The following is an 18,969-nucleotide window of genomic DNA, read 5'->3' as shown; positions in this document are numbered from 1 at the left end:
CATCTCCAAAAAATGACTATGGCAACAGTTGTAAGATCTGGGATATATTTTAATTATTTCAAAAATCAGATTTTGAAAAGTGTCATTCTACATCTAAGGCCCTTGTGAATAGTCAAATAAAAAATAAACCATGCAGAGCTAGTCAGAGCCCTTCGGGGGTTGGGCAGTATATAAGTCTGAAAATAAATAAATAAAATAAATAAATAAAAGAAACATCCAGAGATGCTCCTTTCAAGACTTGGGACTTCATCTACACAAGTGCAAGAATCTCATGCAACTTTGATTTTTTAAAAAAGGGTACATTACCAATATCAAGAGGCTGATCAGAATGTGTTCGAAGAGGAGGCTGCTGCTTTCGTCGTACTATTTCTACTATCAAAGCTGAAGAAAGATGTTCAAATTCTTTCATCATTATTACCTGATTAAAATGGGATTCTTTCACCACAAAATTCAGGCAGTGTTCCTAAAAGAAAGAAATGGTTGCTTTTATCTGAAGAGATACTGTTACTTTAAAAAAAATATTTTAAAACTATGTAACCAAACGACGTGTAATTATTTCCTGTATTAATGTACAAAGATAAATTCTTGTACTGCTTTGCATAATGATACTCCTACTTGTGAAGAGTTTCTCTTTTGGAGGTAATGTGTTACAGTATGTTTACTGTGGCTGTTTGAAAATATAATTAAAAACAAAATATTCCTACCATTTTCTCCAAAGGGACGAGGATCTACATCTTTGACAGTACAAGTAAACTTTTTACTAAGTGTGAGTTTCCTTGTTTCTTTGCTGTGCCTCAGTGCCTTTTGCCATTGACTCAATTTATAGGGACACAACCTAAACACACTTTGTATTTGTTTACTTCACTTATCCCCTGCCATTCTTCCCAGTAAAGACCCAAAGTGCCTTCTCTGCTCTTCCATTTTACCCTCACATTAACCCTGTGAGGTAGGTTAGGTTGACAGAGCATGATTGGCCCAAGGGCACCCAGCAAGTTTCCATGGCAGAGCGGGAGATTGGAACCTTGGTCTCCCAGAATTTAGTCTGACCCTCAACCATTAACACCATCCTGGCTCTCATCTTCATGCTTCCGTCGCTGTACCTCCATCTTCTAGTTACTTGTGGCTAAGTAAAACAGCTCCAACTGTTGGAGTCAGATTGATCACAATTACTGTTTTTACATTCCAACTAAGCACTGGGGGCTCTCCAAGATATATTCTGTTCAACCCAATTTACTGATGCTTAAGCAGCCAGAAGTAGCTGAGCAAAGCAAAGATAGGATAACTGTGTTTGCTCCTGATGATTATGGCTGCGGCTGTACATATCCGATTGGATCTTCTGGATTAGCATTTTTAATCAGCTTTTATTCAAGTCTTGCCTGAAACCTACCTTTAGCTGATCCAGTTGAAGCTTGTTCGCATTTTCACATACAACCAGCACGTTCTGTAGATCTACTGATGCCTCAATGTACTGGAGGCATAGCTGTTCAAGTCGTGACAGCTTGAAGTGAAGGGCCAATTTATACACGTCCATAATAAGCAGTACATCTTGCACATGTCCTGTACAACAAAAGCAAATCATGTCATTCTACATACTGTAATGAGACTAGCAAGTCATCACAGCATGCAGGGAGGGGAGTTAAGATCTGTGGTCTTAACAATGATTGCTTGTAGGAGGGGGAGTCCTACTAACTAGTATTAATAACCTCTGAAGGAAAATCTGATGCCAAACTGGCACTTTTCATATAAGGTAGTACCATAGAGTGTAATAACGTTCCATTGAAGAGAAAAGAAAGTAATGTACTATTACAAAAAAATATATTTGTGGCAATTCTAATCTCACATGACAAGCAGGGCCCAAACTTCCTGTGAATTTACTACCACACACCACAACCGTCAATCAAGAGGCTAAAAGTCACTAACCCCCACAGTTGTATTGCCTTTAAAAATCCAACTACGTGGTAAAGCCAATACATTTCCTCTCCTGCAAGCTGGGTGAACAATAGGGTCATGAATAATGGGACATAGTCAGACTGATCCAGTTAACTGGATCCAGTTTTGAGAAAGTTGTCTCTCTTATGCTGCCTCCTTCTTTTCCCTTGATATTTGTTATGCAACTGCCCCCGCCCCCTATGTAGTGCTAAGGCACCAAGTCCTTCAAGCACCTTAATCCCAGCTAAAGAGAGATAATTTTATTTTATTTATTTATTTATTAAACTTTTATACCGCCCCATCCTCTAGGGGCTCTGACAACAACATTGGAGAAGATAGAGCTGCTGGGGATGACCATACTGAGAAGGAACAATGCTGTAATTTTAGAAGCAGCAGAGGACCATAAAAATAGACCTACATGTCTATTTTTAAAAATAAATCTACCAGCTGGTGATTTGCCATTTGTTCATAGTAGCCATAGTATGTCTGTGATGGTTGCCTCATGAATGGGCTGCTCTTGGGGGATTCCCAGTATACTTGCTATAAATACTTCCTACGACATGAGGGCAGGCTCTCGCTTCGTGGGCAGCTATCCTGACAGATGGCTAAGGAGTTCTGAGGTGATATATGCTGTGTTTAGTGTTTCAAAGACATTAGGGAAAATGAATCATTGCCCAATATGTTGTATGTTACTTATAGCATACACATGAATAGATTTAAATCTGTATTTGGCTTAGGAATTGTGAGCATCTGGTACAGGTCAGATGTAGGCACAGCTGCTTTTGAATAGTGCAAGTTGACAGATCCATTGAGTACCAATGTGCTTGCAGATTTTGAGAACAATGTGCCTGCCCATCATCTGAGATTATCTTTGGAAGTCAAGTCCTGCTATACTTGTTTCCATCTTCAGAAGTTAGATAAGTGATGACTAACACTGGAATCTTTTCTAAGGTGACACCCAGTTATGGAATTCTCCCTCCAGAAATATTCACATGGTGTCTAACTTATTAGCTTTTAGATCCCAAGCACTGGATTGATTTAATATTGTTTACTGTACTGCTGTTTCACTACTTAGTTGGAATATCAGTAATTTATCTTTTTCAGTTGTAGCTTATGGTTTTAAGCTTTCATTAGCTGTTTTGAAGGCTATTTATTGGCAAGTACGGGTAGAAGTTTGAAAAATAAAAACAAAAATAAAAGTAATCTAGGAAGAGGCTGAAATACTACAGAACATATTATTTACAGAAGAGACACATCTGCTGTCCTACCTCTACGTGGGTATTTGATTTTGTCTGTATACAAAAACTGCATCAGCACTTCAAAGGGCTGGGCTTCAGCTTCCCGAATGGTCACCTCCAGTGGTGGTTGCAAGTGGCACAGTTTAATGTTGCTACCAGACATCTCCTTCTGGGGTGACTCCTGTCCTTCCTCATCAATCTCTTGGTTAGATTTCTAAATAGGGCAAAAGTGAAAATCAAATCTGCATAAGGCTGTACGTTCACATAGCATCTTCTGCTCTATTAATCCACATGCAAACCATATATAAATCTCTAAGCAAGTCAACTGCTTTTTATTTGGCATATGGTTGGTACTAAACCAAAACATATCCCCAAACCAAAATAATATTGCTGATGTAGGTATTTATCTAGGTTAACTAAATTCAGCTACTGCACATGAAGCAGGCACTAGGCATATGAATTATTCTGTAAACAAACATCATTTCCAGTTTCAGTTTTCCAGAAATGTTCCTCAGTGTGCATGTGACCAACATTGATGACCGCTATTAATCATGCCATAGAGGTAAACTGAAAGATCAGCTAAAAGCTATTTGTACAAACCATACCTGTTTCAACCTCTCTCTTGCCTGTGTAATTTTCTTCCTGAGCCACTTACAGCGAGCTGTGACAATGGCTATATGCCCTTGAACCCTTTCTTCATTCTGTGGAGACACAGAGCACAGTACTTAAGACACAAAGTTCTTTTAGACATACCTTGGGTTCCAGCAAATAATTTCCACAGGGTGGAAATTTGTGTTAAATTCCCATGTTATTTATATAAATAAATATGCCACTCTGAATTCTGATTAAAGAGAAGAACAGAATATTTTATCTCTATCTTCTCTTTAATCAGGACCCAAAGTGGTTTTTTTACTTCATACACCCCTCCACCTTTTTTCTTCAATGGAGACCCAGTCTTCTCTATTTTATCACCTACTTCTCCCCTCCCTCATCTTAGCCTCACAATCACCACCCTGTGAGATAGGTAAGGCTGAGACAGTATAACAGAGCTAAGGTCACCCAACTTCAACAAACTTCCACTGCAGAGTGGGGCTTGGAACCTGGTTATTCCAGATCCTAGACCAACATACTAATCACGTACATCGTATCGGCTTTCATGCTGCTGCTGGGGATTCCTTCTGTTCCAGGAGCAGGATTTCATTTGGAGTTGCAGAGGGAGCGGGAGGTGCAAAAGTCACAGTTATTGGACAGAAATCCTTTCTGTCTGGAGAAATCATGAATGGGATTTTAAAAAGGATGCTTTGTAATAGAACCACATCTTTCTAGAAGGGAACAAGACAACTCACCTCACCAAGAACAAACTCCAAGTCACTGAATTGTCTGTTTTCCCACAGTCTTCCATAGTCGTCATGTAAAGTGCATTTTGGATAACAGGAAAACTGAAACCAAAAATTAAAACAGTTGTAGTATGGAACTGAAAAAATTATGTTGCAGACAGTTGTAACGTGGCACTACCAGCTAATGGAAGCACAATTCTTTAAAGCAGTTATGGAGTTGTTCCAGTAAAAGGCAATCAGATGTAGAAAAACACTCAGCAATATAACATTTGCACAGGCAGAAGTGGTGTGAAATATTCAGGCCGAATTCATATGTGGAAAAAGTTCTCAACAATCATACTGGCCCATGCAAGTAGAGATCTGAAACACAACTGGATGGCACAACTCTACAAGGAGACTAAATGTTTGTATGAAGTTCATATAATGCTAATAATTTTCCTCACACATAAAACAAGAGCAATGTCACTTTGCTAACAGCAGATGAAACTGAGCAGAGGCACTTGATGGAAATAGCTAAACAAACTTAGCTGCCTTAAAACAGCTCTATTCAAATAGGCACCCCAACACTTCTTCCAATTGGGAATCAGGCCTCTAGCAGAGAAAGAAGCCCTTCCATCCCAGCCAAAATTCCATGATGAGATGCAGCAGGCTTAGGTAGAACGTTAGATCCTCTGCTAATGATGTTCAGATGAATCAGATAGGAACATCGGAAATGAACATGAAGTTCCTATTATACTTAAAAAGAGGCAACGTGTACTGCTGCTGTGAGCCACTATGTCATCTGTGGAAGGTCCAATCATGTAGGACAAGCTCATTCCAGCCTTAAAGACCAAGCTCTAACCCTTCTTCTGTGGGGAAATACAACCCACTCATAACTCAAACTTCACAATCAAAGGACAGTACTTCACAAAAAGATCTTTAACAACAGTGTTCAAAATGTTGTGGATTTTCCAAGTTGTGTGGCCGTGGTCCGGTTGATCTTGTTCCTAGCGTTTCGCCTGTATCTGTGGCTGGCATCTTCAGAGGTGTATCACAGAGAGACGTCTGTTACACACTGTGTCCAGTGTTCAAAATATGTACAGTGTTCAAAATGTTGCTATAATTTCTGAATCTACTTTGATTAACCTTTTGCACTGCAATTTAGAATCAGTCAGAACAATAAAAGGCAAGTGTTTCAGTTTTAGCAACAAACTTTTGTCATAATTAACTGTTTTTAACAGCATGAATTGGTTTTTAACTTGCTGCAGATGCTCCGGGTGCCTGTGTCCTTGTGGCATTTAGTGTTTTGTTAGCTGCTTTCAGACAGACAAGATAAAGTGGGGCATAAATATTTTAAAGAAATGGGTAAATAAAAACATTTAAATCTACAAATAGTCTTAAAATAACAAACCTTTTAGCTTACCTGAAATCTATACATTTCTCCACTTCTAATGTTATTGTCCACTGTCCCACCAAAGATGTACATTGCATCACAAATGACAGCTGCAGCATGGAAGAGCCTTCCAGTTGGCAACTAGAAATCAACAGGAATGAATGCTAAAATGAAGATTACATCCATCAAATAAAGTTGATTAGAAAACATGTTGTATTCTTCTTTCCTCCTTTAGTGATTGTTAACACAGACCCAGAAAAATAACATGTTTGTGCTAAGAAAAAAAGATTCTAGTGCTATGCAACTGGAAAATGACACAAGGAATAATTTTACTTAAGTGCATAAATCTACAAGCATAACCATAACTTTTGATAGTAATCTTTAAAGGGAAAAAAGGCAGAAAAAATAGGTGATCTAATGTTTATTGTTGCGACTGGTTTTATTGTATTTTATTGATTTTTATCTGAATTATTCGATTGCCCTTTTGTAATCTGTTGTTTATTGTCTGTTTGTGTGTTGTAAACCGCTCTGAGCCCTTCGGGGGTAGAGCGGTTTATCAAGTCGAATGAATGAATGAATGAATGAATGAATGAATGAATGAATGAATGAATGAACGAATGAACGAATGAATGAATGAATATGATGGTGACGACGACAACATATTCACTTTCTTTGCCGATGGAAATTAAGCAACAGAGAGTGACAGAGCTGCCCTAGATCAAGACACACAATGCAATCCTAAGGAGAGTTATTCAAGTCTAAGCCCTTAGATAGGAATAACTCTGCAAAAGATTACACTCTTGCAATCCACTTGTTCATCCAGACCAACTTGTGCAAAAAACAATCTGTTGCATTATGGGTGATATGAAACATTATCCAAACATCCACATATAATACATGGCAGTGATATTTGAAAGGAAATGAAGAATTAATCAAAGACAGCACTTTTTACCTCACTATCTGGACTAGGGTGAATAACTTCCCAGGTTTGAGAGTCCACATCGTAACAGTGAAGTTCATTCGGCAATGTGTTGTCTGCAGCTCCTCCAAACACATAAAGATGGCGATCAAAGGCAACCATTGTGTGACCATACCTCCGCTGTGGAGGGGGAGGAGAACCTCGTAATAAATGCTCAGTAGGAATTCGTGTCCATCTAACACAGAAAATGAAGAGCTATATATGAATTTTAGTGACAACACAATGTACAAATCAGAATATATCCAACTATATAAATATTGTTCATATACATATGCCACAAGAAGCAGTTTCACTTATCATCTCTATGATTTGTGCACATAAAGTACTTTTTAAAAAATTAGTTAAAACATATAATTTTCAGACAATATTTTATGCCCATTCTACATTGGATGCATTAGTACAACCGATTTTGTAAATAATGTAAGTAGAAATTGCAATATGTGGGAAGCAACTGCAAGACCTTTTCTAGTCTAGTCTGATCACTGTAGTACATGAATATGAGATACATGGCATCTACTGCAGCTGCATGCAAAAATAGCAAAATTACTCATTCTCATTGCTCTGGCCTTCTCTCTCTCCCCTCCCCCAGCCCCTTTTCACATTTATTGGTATTTTCATTTTCTCCACTGAATTTAAAAAGTTTTCTGGGCACCTTATGAAAGTCACATTAAGTATTTCAAACTATTAGGGGATAATTTTTTTTCTTTTTAGCAACATTTTTGTTTTGCTTAGCTATTTTCGGGACGCACATTTTTTCCTTGAATTCAAACTGAAAGAGATTATTGGTGATCTTTGCTCCGCTCTGGCCAGAAAACACAAACATCTTCTCTTTGCAAACAGCTACAGGAAAATTACAGCATGAAGGAGGAATCTCACCACTCTGATCAATCTGAAAAGCAGCAATTTTAAAAATTATAATAATATCAATCTGAAATGCACAAACCTAGATATGCACTTGTGGATGGGTAAATAATTGTTATTTTCCATTTAAAGTTTGAAATCCATTGCATCTTCTACATATTGTCCAAACACATTAAAAGTCCATGTTCTTAGCAAACCACACAATTAGAAATGTGCCCAAACTCTCAGCCAACGAATATCTTTTTTAATTTACAGTACAACTCATCTAGAATAATAGCAGGTCTATTTAATTTATATATATACGCTCATTCTCCCCAATGGGGAAACAAAGTGACTTACATCGCTCTCCCATCCTCCATTTTATCCTCACAACAGCCCTGTAAGGTAGCTTACACTTAGGCTATGTGGCCCAAGGCCCAAGGCCACTCACCAAGGTTCAATGGGAGAGGGGGGATTTGAATGAGGGTCTCTCAGATCTTAATCTGACACTCCAACCATGACATTACAGTGGCTATCTGAATTGGAGTCAAATATGCCCCTCTGCAAATGGAAAACATATATGTTTAATCAAAGTCAATTTCCATTTAACTACAGAGCTTTAGCCTTCCCATGTTTCCCTGGTAAGAAGCTTCTCCGTAATTTTTTTAAATTTCCCAAACATTTCTTTCTTCATCAAGTAAAACTGGTTATTAGCCCCTACAAGAGCCATAAAATTTTGTTTGTCTACATTTCTAGATCAAATACCAATACATACTATAGAAGGTTACATTTTTAAAAAAAGGCTACTCTTACCTCTTCCCAGCAAGTTAACTCCTTGTCTTGTAAACTAATGGTCCACATGTCATTTAGCCTATAATACAAAAAAAGGACAGCACGTTAAAAATATTTTAAATTTCTATAACAACAAACCCGGAATCACATTGCAGTGGCTTAATATATGCGAAAAAAAATTTCCTCTGGTGATTGAATGAATGCTGCTCTCAAGATTATATACATCTGCATGCAACATCTCCCCTTTCCTTCTCCTCAAAGAAGCAGTGAGGAAAATTATTATTATTATTATTATTATTATTATTATTATTATTATTATTATTATTATTATTATTATTATTATTATTATTAACATTTGATAACACACTCACCCCCAAAGGGCTCTGAGCGGTGTACAAGGGCCACACAGGATTAATATTTTTCCTGCCTGTCACTTCCCCTCTCCAAATAATGTAACCCCCCCCCCGCTTCCTCCCCATGCAATTCCAAACACATCGTACCATATATACACCAAGCAAGCTATGTGAAAGAGACTGCCCCATAAAGTAAGGCTACTGTAGGAAGTTCTCATGTATTTCTCTCTACCCTATGAAAAAACTAATTTGTCCAACAATAAATACTCACAAATAGCTCGTCAATTTTTGACTGCTGTACTCTTTTGTTGTATTTTCTTGCCAAAGAGAAGTGCCTTTAAATCTTTACCATAGAAAACTGGCCTAGACTCTTATCCAGGGAAATATATGAGATAACTCACTTATCTATGCATTCCACACTGACAAAGTTGCAGATGAAACAGAAAGAGATGACTCCATGCCTAACCTCAAAGAACTCCAAGTTCCTCCAAAAGTGTTCCCCCCAGAAAAGAGAGATATGCAAGGCCACCAGAATCTGTTTATCTCCTAGTTCAATCTAGTTCAAAATTAACTTCTTGAAAGCAGCTCTCTCTGGTGTCAACTCCATATTTTGTTATCGCAAGATAAAACTGATAAATGTTAGAGATATCTATCTGATGGGGTAGATATTAAAATTTCCTGCATTTAATCAACCAGAATGATGGAGCAAACCTGTCAGCCAAGACTTGTGTCCTGAAATCTATTAGAGCTGCTCTCTCAATGCATGCTGGAATACAAAAACTGTGTATCATTTCCACAGCTGAGAACTCTTTTAAACTTGGATGGACTTAGTGATTCCCCATATTCATTTCAGCTGCGATAAACATTTCAGGGTAAGCAATTCTGGAGTTTGTAAATGTCATCATGGCCTGATACTAGGCCCAAAAAAAATGACTAAGATGATCAGGAGAATGCTATATTTGTAGGACTCAACATAGGATGTATTGAGAAAATGTGGTGGATGGGTATTATAACAAAATACATTTTCCTCTCTATGTTGTACTTAAAAAATGAAAGATGAATTTTGAAAACAGCAAAGCACTTAGGATAATAACCATAAGAAAACTACCTACCGTGCATTCCCATCATATCCTGCAAAGATCCACAGTTTATCACTATACACTGTTGCACCATGGGCTGACCGGGCAACTGGCAGCCTGAAACAAGAACAGACCTTCCAATCACCTCACTTGATGAAAAAAATGTATTTACCAGCTGATTACACTGATATCCAACCTTTCTTCTATTGTGTAATTGAAAATAATGCACATTGAATTCCCAGGAATTCTTCCACCTAGGTACAAGCAGATTAGTACCTTTTTCGCTTTAGTAAAGTCACTCCATATTGTGTGTATATCCTGGTTGCTTTCCAACCATACCAGTTTTTGCCTTTAACCATTCAACTTTCTGAACTTCCTGAAGCACACACAGTCCTCATCAAGTCACTGTGCAGAGGAAGCAGTGTCATCAACATTTGATAGCAACTTGTTCAAAAACTGAGAACAGGATATTGCATAAAGGCCTGAACAATCATACTACCAGTTACTACCAGGAAAATTAATGCCATTCCAACCTATCTCTTTTCTTCCAAAAAGGCTTACCTTCCCTCAATCTTCCACTCAGTCCACTGACCAGTTGCAAGCTTATATTCAAAAAGATCATTTTTGTTCTTCAAATTCGAATTGGAATAAATGTCTCCAGTGTAGCCACCTGGATAACAACAACATTTATAGCAGCACATGAGATATTTGGAAGAATCCAGAAGGAAGAAAGGGAAGTTTTATTGTCAGCTGCTGGAAGGCTTTTTCTTCCTATGAAATGGGACAGCCACTGACCAAACTCCAAGACATGTTTTCCAACTGGCACCTCTAGGTGCAGCCAAGAAGAAGCATTCATTGTCAATATCTTCAGGGAGCAGACCACCTAGATAAGGTTCTCCCAAGCCCTACACATCAGCAACATTGGGCAGGAATCAAAGCAAGGCTTCTTTGCTAGCCACGCAGCTCAGCCATGGATTAATCAAGCTAGAGACTCTGAATATCAAGAGTGCTCAGAATCCTAGTGAGTGGGTATGCAAACTCACTTAGATTTCCAGGGTGACTCATACATTTTCCTGAAGGCAATTTGTGGGTACTCAAATCTGAATAGATTCAAGGCCGTGAACAACACCATTTTCTACACAGATTATTAGTAGTTAACCAACCTGGGTGTCTACAAGGAGTCATGGAATTCCTAAATATTTAGGAAATCCCCAACCCAGGATAAGGAGAAGGCCATTTCCCCCACATCCCTCTGATTCTCCCCAATCAATTGACTCCTTCTCTCAACATTCTGAAAGAAATGTGATGCTCACTCCATATCAAATTTGCCCTGACCCAAAATTCCTTCTCAGGATGTATAACATTTCACAATATTGAGCTGCGAAATTTCTCCATATCTCTGGCAGATTCCGCATGGACCAAAAACAGCAGTGTGAAAATGGGAGTAAAATGGTTTAAAACATTGGCTGTTTCTGCACAGCCAAGGGAAAGAGCCTGCATCGGCATTAATCATGCCGATGCAGACTCCTAGGGGCCGTCATGACAGAACAGTCCCCTGATGGGATGCGCAGCCGCTGGAGAAAGCTCCGACATAAAGTCAGCAGATTTTTCTTCCCGCCAGCTCAACGCTTTTCCTTACCTTCTGCTGGCAGTTATCGCTTCTGCTGTTACAGCTTCAGTGAGTAAGGGAGGTCAGGGGACACGCCCCCATGGCCAGAGCGACAGCTGAAGCAGTGGAGGCCAGGGGGCGTGTCCCCTTCCCTCCTCAAAGCGGCAGTAGAGCGATGGCTGCCAGCAGAAGGTAAGGAGGCGTTTGGGGCCGGGGAGGGGAGGGGAAAACGCCAGCTTCCACCCGCTGCCATTCACATGGCAGCAGATGGAAGCCGGCATTTGCAGGAAAACTCGGTCCCCAAGCGAGTTTTGAAAACACCGTTTTGGCGGGCAGAGCGCTGCTGCATTAATTTGGTGTTTTACTGGGCTGAAGCCGTTGCTTTCAGACTGTGCAGAAATCGCCTCTGTTTCTTGGAACCCCCCCTCCCCCAAACAAAACTCTTTAACTGATGTTCAAGTGCCCTCAGTGTTTTGAGTTTTCTAAAGCAGGCACAGCCATCACAGAGACATGTGGTATGTTGTGTGGGTGTGTGTGGGTATATATTTTTTGTTATCTGAGGAACCCTTCAAATAAACAGAAACTTTTATGCTTCTGTAACTAACACTTCACCCCAGTGACAGGCACACACCAATCAAATATGACATGAGAAGGCACAATATTAAAATATAACAATGAATGACAATAATAGTGTTCTCCAACTAGAACCTTTTTGTCACTGAAGGTGACAAATCTTACATTGTGTGTGTTATGTTTGATGGGGACTCTTGCAAATTCTGGTAGGACACTGAAGATAAATTCTGTGATAACTTACCAAATACGAACATGCTGCTTCCATAGACCACTGCTGAATGATGATACCTGGGTGCTGGAGGGGTCCCTGTAGTAAAAGCCCTGTGCAATAATTATAATATTTAATTTGTATGGACACAAATAATGCTATTTTCGTGCGATTTTTTAATAAAATTGTATCTTTCACTATTCTATTGGCCATACTCTACTTCACTAAGGAATAAATTATGCACGATGTAAGGCATATACAACCTACAGACATCTTGAATATTTTGTAGAATCACATGTTTCAATATTAGACATGCAAAGTGCGCCAGTGTTACCAAAAACAAATCAAAGGAGCTAAGAATGAAGTATTTGATACAAAGAGCAGGCCAGCAGAAAGGGCTTCACTGTTTCTACTTCCTGCAGAGTGGTTATCCAATGATGGAAGAATTTGGTGGTGGCCAGGACAATCAGACCTTGCTCTCTGACTTTCTGCTAAACAGCAAAATAACCAGTTGCTCCAAGCTCATTTTAACATATATTATATAGGTACTGGAAAAACTGTTTTACCTGCACCAAGAACAATCCTTCACATCAAATCTCAACAGGTCATTCAACATTGTTTTTCTGCAGGAGAAAGGAAAGAAGTCACATTGTTATACTCAGCTACAACTAAAATGTTTCTTTACAGGGAGCTAAAGTGCATCCTCTGGTCTTTAATGAAAACAAGTGGCCAAGAGTGAAAGGAAATGTTTTGAAACCAGAATGAAAAACAGCTAAAACCAGAATTAATATTGGCTATAGTATTTGTATAAGGTATGTGCATGTCTTAATATATATGCCTTATGCACTAACTATTGTTGACTTGTTCCAAGACTAACCACTTGCTTTAGCTGAAATGGTATTATCATTATTGAATGATTGGCCTCATACTGCTTGTCAATATTAGTGAACAAATATCCGCCATCTCTCTGCACAGATTCAGTTTAAAAACATGCCCTTTGCCAGTAACTCCATCATTTGCCTCAAGTCTATCCCGAAGGTCTGATGACTTATTAATATAATTTTCTGCCAGAACACTCTCCTTCAGCATCTGAGTTTCACAGGAGTGGATCAAGAGACAGTTATTTTGTTTACAGAACAGATTTCCCATTTCTTTTTCTAATCTCTTATTACAGCTGTAATAGGAGACCATTTAGAAATCTACGAGTTATCAGGTTAATGATTTGACAGCATGTCTCTGTCTCCCCAGTGGAAAGAAACAAATAGACAAGTCCTTATTCTGTCAGACTCAGAAAACCTCGTGGAAGAAATGTATTTTGAGGGGTTTTTTACATATGAATTTTAAGCTATTTGCAAGCTGGTAAAAAAGAAATAAAATACCTAATTTCATTAGATACGTATTACAGACAAGTGTGGGTACAAACCTGAACAACATTATACCCATTTTCAGGGTAGGGGAGACAAGGCAATGAGACTTCAATGCAGACTAATGGTAATCACGGCATATTTTAGACGGAAGTACAGAAGCGATGAGGTTGAAAAAATAAGGTTTGCAATACTGCTTCATTCTGCAAATCACCAGTGCTGAGGATCAGATTGAAGGGCTTACGCCACCCTTGCTCTAACCATTTGTGCTCTTTCCACTCTAAGACCAAAGAAGATCCTAAACAACACCAGAATCTAGGGAGATGCAAGCAAGTTATCCTTTTTTCTTTGGTTTCTCAACTGTCCGAATTCAATCATCGCTTCCACAAAAATCAAAACTGACATCAGTTATAACTGACATCAGTTATTTTTCTGTAAAGCACTACTCCAAAAGCAACAACAGAACCTCATTTAAACATCTCCAAGGCACCCTCAATGAGTCCTTTCAAACCATAACTGTTCTGCAAAAAAGACCAAGATCCAGAAAACAGGATCCAAAATCTATTCCTACCCCCAACTCCCTTTTAAAACATATTCATCGACAACTACATCCATTCACATGCACAAACTGAAAAAACTGTTTGGGGATATATAGCTTTTAAAGGTGCCTCTTCCTGGCTGGCTGGCCATCCATCAGGAGCACTTTGACTATGTGCTCCTGCATTGCAGGGGAGAGGACTTGGGTCTCTTCTAACTCTATGATTCTGTGATTCCTCTCTGATTACTTTTTGCTAACTTGTGGATTCGTGGTCAGGGTAGGGGTGAGATACTTGCTCCTCAACAACATTAAGGAAGAACAGAATGCACTTGACCTTTGTTTAAAGCTGCCAACCATTTCCACCCCACCTGGGCTCAGGTTAGCCTAGTTTTGCTATGCAGAGGTAGGCCACACCATGATCAACCACCTCTGAGCATTTCCCTACTATGGGAACACCACATGTCAGTTACATCTTGGCAGCACTTTCCACCACCACCAGAGCCTTTGTGCCTATTAGCAGCACGACAGACAAAAATTCTTTCCATCATTATCCATCCAATGATGCCAGGAAAACATCACTTGTTGAAATTCTGCTTTGTTAAAGTCGCAAGAACCCTGTTCCGAGGAGTGGGGCACAGGGTGGGTGGGGAAAAGTTGTAACATTACTCTTTCCTGTGTAAAATGACAACTTTGTTCTGCGTAGGCGCCACCAGGTAAAATAAAAAAGAAGCAACTCGAGACTCACCCATTATCTCCACCGAACACATAGATGGCATCTCTATAGGCGACCACGGTGTGTTTACTGCGGCTGGGGACATAAGGAACAGAAAACAGGCTGATTCACCCGCCTTCACTAGCACGGGGCTCGCCCCCTCGACAAGCCGCCTCGGAGTCGGACCCCCCCGAGCCCAGCCCCTCACTCCCTCCATCATCCTCACCGGGCCCCGACGAACTCGTCGCAAGGCGGGAGGCGGCGCCACCGATGCACCGTCTCGAAAGGCCCGAAGTTCAAAGTCAGGTATTCGACGCTATCCGAGCAGCTGTGGTCGAAATCCACACTGGGGGCCACCTTGGAGCGCCCGCCTGAGCCGGCCGCAGCCGCCATGGTCCAGGCTGGCGCGGAGAACGGGGAGAAGCCGGCGCCGGGGCGAAATTAAAACTACAGTTCCCAGCATTCCCAGCACTCGACTCTGAGGAACGGATGCGGCCGGCTATGCGCTCAGACTACAAATCCCGGCATGCCTCAGTCTGAGGCGCGTTTGTGAGGCTGCCGCTGAACAGCAAAATGAAACTTGTAGTTGTAGGAGAGGAATGATTGCCTAGCTCACAGGTGTCAAACTCGCGGCCCTCCAGATATTATGGATGATGCTGGCAGGGGATGATGGGAACTGTAGTCCATAATATCTGGAGGGCCGCGAGTTAGTGTATGTTGTTACTGTGTGTCTCCTTACAAGCAGTGGTGGGATTCAGCACGTTCGCACCACTTGGGCAGAACCGGTTGTTAAAGTGGCGCTTGTAAACACCCGGTTGTTAAATTATTGGAATCCCACTACCGCTTACCAGGCGTTTGTTATTTCAGAGATACCGCATAGAAGAGACGAAGTAACTATTTAGAATTCTGCCCACCCAAAGAAAATGCAAATATTTAAAGTAAGAGTTAAGAATCTCAGAACTCCTAACTGAACAACACAGTTGGGCCCTATCAGCCCTGTTTTCTGGACCGGACTCTAATATCTGATTTATAGGGGATTCAGCATACACCAAGTTAATGAGAATAGTTTTTTTTTAAAAAAAAGGAACAAAGATCTGTTATTCACGTTCATAATTTTCAATAGTTTCCTTATTGCTTCTGCAGTTTCCCTCCATTTTCCATGTCCTTGCCTTCTGCTACCATTTTCAAATCCCCCCTCACTATCAGGGGACCTTTTAATGACTGGCAATTGATACAGCAATATGTTATCAATATATAAATTATCAATTTTGTTTTAAAAACCCAAAGGTATCTTGTTGCTAGAAACGCGGGATGGGGAATGGCAGCTTCAGAGCACTGAGACAGAAAAAGGCACTAACGTGAGTGAATCCTAGGAGATCCCAACATCCCAATACACATGGCAGTACCCCTTTATTTGCTGCAATCAGTAGGAAAGCTAGGAGGTGCGTGAAAGCATCATGATGCTGTAGTATTTTATAAAGGGAACTGACTCTCAAAAGTTTATACCTTGAAAATCTTGTTGGTTTCTACACTTGAATCTAGCTATAGGGAAAACGTTTAAAAAAAGAATTAACTGATCAGGCGGGCGGGGGGGAAAACACTGCTTTCACTCTCCAAAGGGCTTCCTTCCCCACAGCAAGGGAAGCCTGAAAACACAACAACAAAAACAGGTGGCAAAAATCCACCAGAAGAGAAATTATATGCTTCTTTCTGCATTAGAATGTAGTCTCGAACAAATATGAGAATTATCATTCATTTTTACAAGCTGACTTTGTCAAAACCATTATTTTGTGCTTTATTGAACATGGTACTTTGACACAAGGGCATTTATAGTTTATTGAACAACTATAATCAAACTATCAAAACAGATGAAGCAGGCTAGGTAGCACTAGGACCCAGGCGGAGCAATCTACAACGAAGAAGGTCCACCATGTCCTGTGCCAGAGGAATATATCATCTACTATATTCTTTTCTACAAAAATATGACAATAGATTTTCTACAAAAAGATGACAGGAAAGGTGGATCAATATACACATTTACTGTCATCTTTTCATGGAAAGGAGTATAACATGTTTTTTGTGAGACAGAGTATGGTAGGTCTCTCTAAGGCTATTCAATAGCACAGAAGAAACAGTCTGTTATCCAGATGGTTAAAGGATAAGTTCAATATGAACCTTTAAACCACAAGTGATAGTTGGCAGTTCATCTGCTATGCTCATGCATGTTAATCTATAGATTTTACTACAAATTCCAAAGATCTGAGACTTGGAAGAACCCCTCCTCCCTAAAACCAGCATTCCAGGCTTGTGTCTAATAGAAACAGTACAATGACAGCAATTTTTACCTAGTGTTTAAATCTGCCCCGAAATACGGAGACTCCATTTTAGCCGTCAATACTGAGATGCCTCTTGTCATTAAAATCTCATTATGTCCAGCTAGCAATCATAAAAGCAATTTATAAACAATGAACTTTTATAAATCAATAACGCAGTATGGTTTAGCAACAGCCTACTTATGATAAGTATAAAGTGGAACATATGCATTTAGTAAAGTAGATGAACCCTTGATGGAGATTTAGGCCTAGTCACTGAATGGCCAAGTCAGTCATTTGCTGCATTTTGAAAGAAGAAACAATTCTTGCTTTGTTTAAATAAATGCATTTATGTGCATATGCACAAGATAGCTTATGCTTGTACAATAAAGCAAACTGCTTATATATTTATAAAGCTTTATTAATTTATATACATATAAGAAAGGAAACATGGATCCATAGTTCAAATTCTAACACTGCATTAAATCCATAAAAATTAGGAAAGCTACTGACATTTCTCTTCACCGAAGGGAAGTCTGTATTGTAAGTGTACCAGGTATCCATTTTAAGTAGTGAGGTACTTTAAGTCCACTCTTTAGTGTGCAGAGAATTTCTTATATTTGTAGCGTGCAATTAAATAGGAGCACCTGTACATTGGACAGAAGGTATTTTTGTGCCCTAAAGAAAATAATATGTTGTCCTGAGCTTTTATCTCCTAAGTCATGTGCCTTCATTTCAGGTTCTTCAAAACATAAGATGGCAAGTTACTGAGATTTTTCATTTTAAGTAAAATATTGATCACACAGTACAGATTAGCTAGGAATTCTAACAGAAAACTGTAGTGTGGAAAAATTGCTTGACACGCAAGACCAAGACATGGTTTTCCACTGTTATACAGGACCTTCCGGCTTATGTGTGTGAAGCCTCCTGTCTTCTGCTTCACCATGGATGCAGCAGGATGAGTTACTTCCATTTTCATATGAACCAAAACTGGCTGTTACATATACATATAAAGTACAGAATAAAAAGGGGGAAGGTGTGCAGAAAAGAATAAAAGACCAATCTGCACTTGTGGAAAATCTATATGAAATACCCAGGTACCAATCAATTACCATATAATGTACTATAAATTAACCAATCAATAATTACTTCAACCCACCATAATGCTTATTGTTTCAACCAAACCTTGGACTATTATAAATTCCAACAAAATTAATACAAATCTCATGAACAAATCAAAAAGATTTGAATGACATTTCAAAAATTTGTTCATGAGATTTGTATTGTCAAAACTGATAATCGCTCAAGGTTTAGTTGAAACAATAAACACCATTATGCTGGATTGAAGTAATATGACTTATTGGTTAATTTATAGTACATTATATAGTAATTGTTTGGTACTTACCTGGATATTTCATATAGATTTTCCACAGTTGGAGACTGGTCTTTTATTCTATCGCATCTACACGTGTAAACTATAATTTGCTCTTTCCCACTGACCATGATTCACAGCAATGGCAGAATATTATTTTCGAATCCTGCTTTGCACAGATGTGCAAACTGTAGTCCAACTTCAGGAATCATGGTTTGGTTCCTAACAGTTTCTTCAGCTTGTGCATTCCTTCAATGCAAGAGCCTCCTCTGCTATGCGAATCACTTCTTTCATAGGTGGAAGACTCATTGCACTGAAGAAACATACCTAGGCTTATGGTTTGCCTCAAAAGTTGACTCATC

General features: G+C 39.4%; 1 protein-coding gene across 2 annotated transcripts in view; it reads right to left on the bottom strand.

Annotated features, from left to right (window-relative positions):
- LZTR1 (leucine zipper like transcription regulator 1) overlaps positions 1–15,346 on the bottom strand; it is a 36,812-nt gene extending 21,466 nt beyond the window's left edge. For both annotated transcript variants that reach the window (XM_048496676.1, XM_048496677.1), the window contains exons 1-15: positions 15,150–15,346; positions 14,957–15,019; positions 12,876–12,932; positions 12,343–12,422; positions 10,481–10,589; positions 9,953–10,036; positions 8,509–8,566; positions 7,605–7,744; positions 6,829–7,030; positions 5,907–6,017; positions 4,514–4,606; positions 3,773–3,868; positions 3,198–3,381; positions 1,388–1,557; positions 307–463 (exon numbers count right to left, since the gene is read on the bottom strand). In XM_048496676.1, coding sequence (XP_048352633.1) covers positions 307–463; positions 1,388–1,557; positions 3,198–3,381; positions 3,773–3,868; positions 4,514–4,606; positions 5,907–6,017; positions 6,829–7,030; positions 7,605–7,744; positions 8,509–8,566; positions 9,953–10,036; positions 10,481–10,589; positions 12,343–12,422; positions 12,876–12,932; positions 14,957–15,019; positions 15,150–15,316 — 1,771 coding nt within the window. In that variant the 5' untranslated portion in view covers positions 15,317–15,346. The remainder of the gene's footprint in view (positions 1–306; positions 464–1,387; positions 1,558–3,197; positions 3,382–3,772; positions 3,869–4,513; positions 4,607–5,906; positions 6,018–6,828; positions 7,031–7,604; positions 7,745–8,508; positions 8,567–9,952; positions 10,037–10,480; positions 10,590–12,342; positions 12,423–12,875; positions 12,933–14,956; positions 15,020–15,149) is intronic.
- Positions 15,347–18,969: the final 3,623 nt, after the last annotated feature.

Source organism: Sphaerodactylus townsendi, linkage group LG05 (genome assembly GCF_021028975.2).
Source record: "Sphaerodactylus townsendi isolate TG3544 linkage group LG05, MPM_Stown_v2.3, whole genome shotgun sequence".
Lineage (NCBI taxonomy): Eukaryota > Metazoa > Chordata > Lepidosauria > Squamata > Sphaerodactylidae > Sphaerodactylus > Sphaerodactylus townsendi.
The sequence above is the reverse complement of the archived record's forward strand: the minus strand, read 5'-3'. Positions and strand labels throughout refer to the sequence as shown.